Source organism: Mycena indigotica, assembly GCF_014461135.1.
Source record: "Mycena indigotica strain 171206Taipei chromosome Unknown Mind.scaff0002, whole genome shotgun sequence".
Lineage (NCBI taxonomy): Eukaryota > Fungi > Basidiomycota > Agaricomycetes > Agaricales > Mycenaceae > Mycena > Mycena indigotica.
Genome location: NW_023503001.1, coordinates 368,793 through 377,491, shown reverse-complemented (window position 1 = coordinate 377,491; position 8,699 = coordinate 368,793). Strand labels below are relative to the sequence as shown.

Sequence of the window (8,699 nt, the reverse complement as noted above, 5' to 3'; positions counted from 1 at the left end):
CTCTTGGCCGCTTCGCCCAGAAATCGCCCCGGACCGCGTTCTCAACGTCCAGGGAGACTCTAGAGGCTGGATATATCTGTCTCGGCGCGTCTCCACGGTCTGCCACAGTCCATGGAGGCCGTCGTCGCTGTTGTCCGCGTTGAGCGCAAGGTCGGTGAGCGCCGAGCGCATTCGTCGCTCGTTCTGTCTGAAATCTTCATCGCAGGTAGCGCCAATCCAGTCCTCGTCTTCCTGAAGTTTTCAGGCCTAGGGCGAATAGCGAAGCGGGTGGGTCTGCGCGGAGCGGGTTCTGTTGCGCGAAACCCGAGGACGGCGGGCCGAGTTCTTGCTCGTGACGTCTGATACCAACAGGGTGGGGAGCACCAATATATCCTCCGTCCTCTCGAAACTCCAGGCGGAACGGGCCAGCGCCTGGCCCGGCCGGGGTTTTCCGAAGGCAGCCGCGTCCCGGCCCGCCTCGCGCGTGTTTAGTCTAGGAAGGAAGCCGCGGGCAGCGGCGCTAGGTGCGCCCATCTCCAACGAATCCCAAGCCAGACGACCCAGTTGTCGTGCTGCATCGCGCCGTCTCGTCTAGGTCGGTAACTCAGTCTTCTGCTGAATTCAAAGGCTGAATTCAAACAACTATAAGTGACTTTGACTCCAAAGCCATCCTTGGCGCGAACTGGGGCCCATCCTGCCCACTCCCCTTCCCTTTCGTCTCTCCTGCCTTCATCGCGGCCCCGGATGACCACGGCTTGCTCAAACTCTGGACGAAGAAGTTGCACCTACAACTCGGGAGTTCGGGGGCCAAATTTCACAAAAGCGCACCGTATCAGGGCGGTCTACTGGCGCGAAACTCGCGACGCGCAAGGCACGCCACTCATTCTTCACGGCCACAGCTGTCTCGGCGTCTCCTCAGTCGATGGAGGCCATCGTCGCTGCTGTGCGCGAGATCGGTGAGCGCCAAGCACATTTGCTACTCGTTAGGGTTAGGTTAGCGCCATTCTGGCCCTCCTGTTCCTGAAATTTACAAGGGGAACGGGGCAGCGGCTCGCTCGGCGCGGAGCGAACTCTGTCGCGCGAAACTCGAGGGGTGGTGGGTCCAGTTCTCGTTCGTTCCGCCTGATACACACAGGGCGGGGAGGACAAATATGTCTCTCCATCTTCTACAAGTTCCAAGCGGGCGCCTGGCTCTGCGCGGCCGTCTCCAGCGAATCCCAAGGGAAACGACCCAGCCGTCGTCCTGCCTCGCGCCGTCCCATCTCGGTGAGTGACCTCCGTCCTCTGCTGAATTCGAAGGCTGATTGCAATATGACGCACATTCTGCGCCATTGTCCCGCGCTCCTCGTCCTTCGATCACGCCGGCATGCGGCTGCGTTGTGTGCACGCGTTGCCCCGCGTTCCGACACTGCCCCAGGGCCAGCGGGCCGTGGACTCACAAGTGGAACGGATCACTGGCAGCGGCTGGCCCGCGCGATCAAAGGCGCAATTACGCCGTCCTGCCGCGCAGCCGGCCTTCCGCTACACCTCATCGGTATAAACGGCGCATGGAGCTGGGGAGACATACCGCTACCCCGCCAGCGAACCCGCCCGTATCCCTCAACGCGCTGCTGGAGCAGTACACAAGGTCTTCCAGAGGGAAGACATCCCTGCCGATCGAGCCGAAACTCGGCCAGAGGGCGCGGAAGGCATGGAGGTATATCATCTGAGAACTTCGTGTAGCTAGTTGTAGCATTATGTCTTCATTCAATATTCACTCTTAAGCTGGACTGAAAACTCTCTAGATTGATTTTACCTGAGTTATGACACAATATCAATTGCAACAGTGAAGTTCAGCTGTTACACTATGTTGTATTGGTGAACTCACATCAAACCTATTTTGGGTTGAAGACTCATTGGTAGCCCTTTGAAACCAGATTGAAACAGACTTGAACATCTATGCAGAAGTAGTATTGAAACACTTGGAAAGTGAGCAAAGAGAAACTAAGAGAAAAACAGAAAACCACAAAAAACAACTCCAACATGAACACAACAAACAAACAAACACACACAACACAATATAAAACATAATCTGGATTTAAACCGCCTATGTCGAGCTTTGGACTAATCGGCATATATTATATGAATTGCAACAGAAAAACAATCTTTAATTTCTTAGCTATGTTGAAGTTTTTCATAGTCATATTCAAATACTGTAGGAAACACCTAAGCTCAAGTTATTAGAAAATAAGCAAATATGTGATTACATAAGCAATGTGATTCAGGAATCTTTCTGTTGTCAAATCTAGCTTAGATATGTTGTTGGGGCATCAGGAGTTGATTAGACACAACATTTACTAACAAGTATGAGAATTATACCACCAGTTTTCTGCAAGCGAATAGTAGATTTGATGCAGTTAGGGAATGTGCTTATGTAAGTAACATAATTGAGGATTTTTCATTTCTTTAGAATTCAATATTATTCAAGCTATGTGGAAATGCAGCAGGGAAATAAGTTTAAGTGACTGTGAAATGATCTGATACATGATTACATAAGTAATACAAACATGATTACATAAGCAATATAATTGAGGAATTTCTTTGTTTACAGAACTTAGCTTGGATACATGGTTGATGTCAGGCTTCACGTCCAGGCCATGCAAGGTTTCTCCTAAGAACGTGCGCCTGGAACAGAACAGACAGATTGTCAGGGTAGAGTTGAACTGAAAGGGCCTGTTAACACGGTCCCTTGTTTCCGTCAATTGTTGAGGTTCGAATCAGGTCGTGTCAGGCCCAAGGAGTCGGCGGTACCTCCTTTGGAGCCCCGAACTCCTAGGGCTGTAGGCCATCGCCGTAATATACGGCGTCTGGCCAGCCGTATCTGGCGCCGTAACCGTACCGTAAGGCCCCTTGGGGACCGAGTTGGCGGTATGGTGGCGGGGCGTCGGTGACGCCCGTAAGGGTGGTCCTGTATAACCTCGGCTATCCTGGGATTTGATCCGGAGATCGTCGATCCGTCCGGTATCGGACCCCCTGGGCGCCGGTTGCTAGGGCCCAGCGGCTGCTGGTGGTCAGCCAACACAGCCAGGCCAGCACTCAGGCGGGCCTGCACTGCCCGGCCGGTGCTTGGCACCGCTGCCCGCCCCAGCCCAGTCGCTCGGAGCCCGACTTTGGCCCAGGTCACACCGTGTGGCCTAACCCCGGCCGTACCGTCACCGTGTCATGGCGTGGCGGCACCATCCCGTACCATAAGCGCCTTGAACTCGAGGGCTTGCGGTGCGGGTGGGGCCGTCCCGGCGCTGTCAGAGGCCGTACCGTACATGGCTCTACAGCCCTACAAACTCCCCGACATCCATCCTCAGGGTCGACATGCTGACACTAACGGACAAACAACTAGCATCCACCAAGGATGACTGCAGCAACCTGACTGAGTGATACACAGCCACGCACTCGCGATCACGCTCTGCGGTTCGTGTGCTCAACGTCCAGCGTGGGAACATTGCGTAACTAGTCCCAGGGTTAACACTCCAGGCCCTTGCCAATATGGCAGGGCTGACCAGCCCCTAGAAAAGGTGGGTGTTCCATGCTCGCCGTAAGTCACACAAGGTGGTAGAGGTTGCGTAGAGGTGTTGAATGGATCGCCAAGACATCTTGGTACTGTGGGGGGCGATGATCAAACATGATTGATGCATGTAGATCGCAGGCGAAGCTTGCGTTTAGTCGATGGAAGGCTACCATATAGGCATCGGGCCATGGCAATAGCTCACTCGGTGCCACCCGGTAAGGCGCCCGAGGTGTCCCACACCCGCCCACGCCACACCCACACCATCACAGGCATGCACGCCTGTTGGCGCAGGCCCACGCCATTTGGCCACGCCCATGTGCGAAGTCTCTTCTGAATGCGAACTAAACCAGGTTGAACCTGAATGCCAAGTTTGATTCAAAGTTCAAGCTGGGGCCAAACCTGAACCGAAGTTCAGGTTTGGTGTTTGGAACAAAGGACTTGAACTTGAACTGAACTGAACTGAACTTTGCTATCTCCATTAGGTGACTTTTCTTTCGGAAGTACAGTCTTCAGTCAATACATTCAACAACTGGACTAAATTTTGAGCTGAGTAAGAGTGAGTTGAATACTAGATTATAGTATATTCAGAGACCCTTCCAGCCATACCAGAACCATTCTGGAAGCTCAAAAAATGACTGAGATAAACTCTTCTGACAAGCCCAAGTGAGATTTTTGGCCAGGTAAAAGTGAGCTGAATGCTAGATTCAGAGGCCTTTAGGATACAGCCCTAATACTGTTTTGAAGTTATAGAGTAATAGCCTATAAGTTGCACTAACAAAAGTCAATAGATTTGTAGTCAATAAAAGTGAGTTCAATGCCAAGTTAAAACCTCTCTAATGATATATAATTGATATCAAAATAATAAAGCGGAAATCTTAACAGAGTTCATAGATTGAATACTTATTTAGCAGTTAGTAGCTGCCATAAGTGGTATTGACAAAAGTCAATAGATTTGTGGTCAGTGAAAGTGAGTTGAAACCTTGACAGAGTTGATTATCATTAGAAATTGAATACTCACTCAGCAGTGAAGGAGTATTTTGTAGTCAAAGTTTGGTATACAATCAAAGACCAGTTTGTAGGCCTATTGGACATTTGTGCATATATATGACAGATTCCAAATGGTCATTAGAGGTACAAGCCCAATACTGTTTTGAACCTAGTCATTGACTGTTATAAAAGTCAGTTAGTCTTGCCTTTCAATACCTTTCTGACCATATAGGAACCTCAGTAATGAGCCTAATACTGCTTTGAAGTCATTTGATTGAAATTCTGTGAATGTATAGTTGAAAGCAAGTTTTAAACTCTTGTGAAGAAGACCTTTATGGTCAAACTAGAAATAAGCTCAACTGCCACAGTATTCTGTAGTAAAAGTTGATAGATGTGTAGTCATGTTGTGTAATCAAGTTTGTAGAACTTTCTCATACCTCTCTGACCATATCAGAATCACTATCAACAAGTCAAAGCTCATTGAAATATAAGCCTTACTGTTTTGAACCTCGCCCCAAAAGACACCTATGATCTTCTACATTTTGTAATCTACCACTTTCATTATAGAATTCTGTCAACTTCCGGGGTAAGTTCAACTGAGAGTTAGCCAAGTTACACTGTTAGGCTAGTTTCAGAGATTGTCAGGTACCAACACATCTCAAAGTAGAGATTTTCAGTACCTTTTCAATGATCTATAAATTATCCCAAATGAATCAGAATTGACTGAGTTATGTTAGTAACAGGAAAAAAGTTCAAATCTGGACTGGCAGTTGCCTTATTGGCTCTTATGCTTCAGTCCCATGTGATAGAGAATTTGAATAGCTTTCTAATGGTATATAAATCATTCCAAACGGATAAGAATTGGCTAAGTTATAACCTAACACTGTTTGAAAGTGGAATTCCATGGATTTCCATCTTAAGTGAAGTTCAACTTAAGGGTTGAACTGGCCCTAAAGTCGGATTTCCGTGGACTTCCACTCAAAAGACACTCGTAATTTTTCACTTTTCTGTGTTTTCTAGCTTAACCATTAACAATTGGGCTTAGCTCCAAACTGAACCAAGTCATAAAATTTGAATATCTACAACTTTCATTAATTGACCCCCGACCCTAAAGTGGAAATCCTTGGATTTCCACCTGGCAATTAGGTTAAAGTCAAGTTTAACTTAGGGATTGAACTACAGTGGAATTCCATGGACCTCCACCTTAAAAGACACTCGTGATTTTTTACATTTCTGTGTTTTCTGGCCTAACCATTGACTATTAGGCTTAGGTCAAAACTGAACCTAGTCATTAATTTTGAATATCTACAACTTTCATCAATTGAGCCGGCCCTAAAGTGGAGTCCATGGATTTCCACCTTAAAAGACACTCGTAATTTTTCACCTTTCTGCATTTTGTGAGCCAACTAGTAACAATTAAGCTTAGGTCAAAACTGAACCTAGTGTTTAATTTGTAACATCTATCACCTCACAAAGCGGGCAGTTATTCTGAAGGCTGGCAGTTAATTACTTCCAAGTATGAACAATCAGGCTTAGGGCCCAGTGGTCAATCTGAACTTGGCAAAGTTGCCGGCCCTAAAGTCCTGGCAGTTAAGTTCAACTAATTATTGAGTCTTTAGGGGCCAGTCTTATATATTTTCTATACTAAGTCATTTATAAGGCTGGCCCTCAAGACTTTAGGGCCAGTCTTTATATTTTTTTATATATAAGTTATTTATAGGGCTGGCCCTAAAGTGTGGGAAAAAGGGAAAAAAAAAATACCCATAGTACAGAAAGAGAAGCCAACATGAGTTGTGAATGCAGGAAGAGTACAATCCCCCAGATGATCCACTTTGTAAGAAGACTTTTGTTATTCTGAACTGTTTTTAGCAGTTTTACTGAGTTGCCAATCAGGTGTAGTGGCTGAATGGGAGGTCACTACTCTCCCATCAGCTTAGTGGCAGTCTTAAGGAAGACTGCCAGACCAAAGATAAAATGCCACAACAAGACAGCTACTAGCAAACCACTGGCGAACACACCATGACCAAGAGATTGAGCTCAGCTCGGAAGGTGTTGAACCAACCTCGCTACCCCTTGGCTTACCACAGCACATCCTATCTCCGCCAATTTAATGAAGCACAGACCAGACTGATCCACTTTCACTGTCTTCCCCCAGAACCCACAACAGGAAGAGCAGGGTCATTGAAGCCAGGCTGCTCTTCCATATATAAGGCAGGCCCACCCCTCAGCCCACCCCAAGTCCAAATTGCGCAAAAGCGTGAAAACCCATGTCCACAATTTCGCGCACTTGGACTCCATGGAAACTCCGCAGTCATGTGGTTGAGGTCACATTTTATTGAAGTAACAATCACAACATCAATCACCACATCAACAACAACTCTTACGGCGCTTACGAGGACCTTCCAGTCGGCCCGCTAGTTGCCGATGCCGATTGATCAAGGCGTAAAGCTGTCAGCACGCCATGACATTGCGCTGATCTCTGGGCGCATCAACTCTGCGGCCCAGTTCCTCCGGCGCCCGGGCCTCTCGTCCGCGCTCTGCCGCTGAAACCAAACCCAATGCTGGGCGCAATGCTGGAATGCGGCCTCATTACTTTGCTGAGCAACACTGTCATGTATACCTACTCCACCGTCGAGCTCAGGCTGCCGCCAAATCAGGAGCAACCATGCAGCGCTGCACAGCTGTTTGGCTCTGATGTAGCGGCACAGGAGGTTCTGCGCCGTGTGGCGTACAGCGCGGTGATCTCTCTGGGCGTGGCAGAGTTCTGGTCCGGCCCTCGCCGCCGTCATATGCGCTGATGCTCCGGCGCGATGATACCACCCTGGCCCACGGTTTCCATTAAGGTGGTGTCTCGTTTTTCTTAACATCTTGTAGCTCAAAAATATATAATATCAGTTCTGGAGGACTGGAATGCTCTAGTAGCATACCGTCGAAGTCTACATAACCTATAGGATTCAGTGGTCCACCAACTATGTTCTATGGTAGAAAACCCACATTCCCTCATAATACATAAGATTTTGTCGGGTTATAAGTTGCCCCAGATGTGAGCGGAATGCGCGCAGGCTCCCACCTGGGTTCTGTACATCGCAGTCAAACTTATCGATTAGTACAGACAGTAAAGGTTTCTGCTTTCATCGAGTTCCGTCTCTGTCCCTCTAATTCGCAATCCTCGTCCTCTGCAACCGGTCCGACAGCTCGTCCATCGCGCTTCACCGCACCCAAGCGCGACACCACACTGCTCGCTGTCGACATGCGCCCCCAGCGCTGGCGTCTGGAAGCGGCGGCTGCACCCGGCCCGCGGCAGATGTACGTCTGCTCCTCGTGGCGCGGGCTCGCGAGTGCTGATTAAGCCCGGGCAGCGTGCGGAACTTGCCGTGGCAGAGGTAGCACTCGTCGCGGTGCCGTTCCAGCTGCGCCCGGTCGCGGCGTAGCGCGTGTTGTCGCTCTCCGCCCCGCGGCGATCAGGCGCCCGGGGGTCGGTGATCACGTTGCGCGTGTCCTGCTGCGGATGTAGCGGTTGGCGACTGCCGGTTCGCGCCCGGCGCGCAGCTGCCCGCCTCGAGATGCGCGGCGGCGGCGGGCCGTTGATGAAGGACTGCCCGCGGCCGCGGCCGGGGCGCGTGATCGTGCGTGGCTTGTGCAGCGCCCGAGTTCATATGCGCGTTGAGGTTGTTTGCGGAGGTGAACAGCCGGCGGCAGGGGGTGCAGTAGTGGTGCCCGCTCGACTGGCGGCAGTGCTCGTGCAGCCCCTGCTCGTTCTTGAACACCCGCTCACCACGAAGAGCAGTAGAAATGTGCGTCGTCCATGTGTTCCGCCAGCTCGCCGCCATCGTCGAAATGCTCGTCGCAGTGCTGGCAGTAGAAGTGTCTGCGGCTCTGGGCGTAGTGCTCCTTCAGCCCCGTCCACGTCGTGTAGTCGATCTCGCAGTCGTCGCCAGAGCCAGTGTGCGCTCGGCGCCCGCTCGTGCTGCGCGAGGGCACCGTGGTGAGGGAATAGCGGTCGCAGCGGTCGCAATACACCGTCATAACGCTAATGTTCTTTGTAAGTCCGGTCACGTGTGGGCCCGCACGCAGAGAAGCGCACCCTTGTCCCAGAAATTAAACTTGGATCTTCGGTGGTGGTGGTACGGCGACATGAGTGTCCCGCGCCCGTGAGGAACGTCACGGTGTTTTGAATCGAGGCTGATGT

At 50.4% G+C, this 8,699-nt stretch overlaps 1 protein-coding gene across 1 annotated transcript; it reads right to left on the bottom strand.

Annotated features, from left to right (window-relative positions):
• Positions 1-7,971: 7,971 nt before the first annotated feature.
• On the bottom strand, positions 7,972-8,340 carry MIND_00181400 (uncharacterized protein; the record flags this gene model as incomplete). The annotated part of the gene is made up of 1 exon (XM_037358728.1): positions 7,972-8,340. One exon carries the CDS (start codon positions 8,338-8,340, stop codon positions 7,972-7,974), a length of 369 nt encoding a protein of 122 aa, XP_037223823.1.
• Positions 8,341-8,699: the final 359 nt, after the last annotated feature.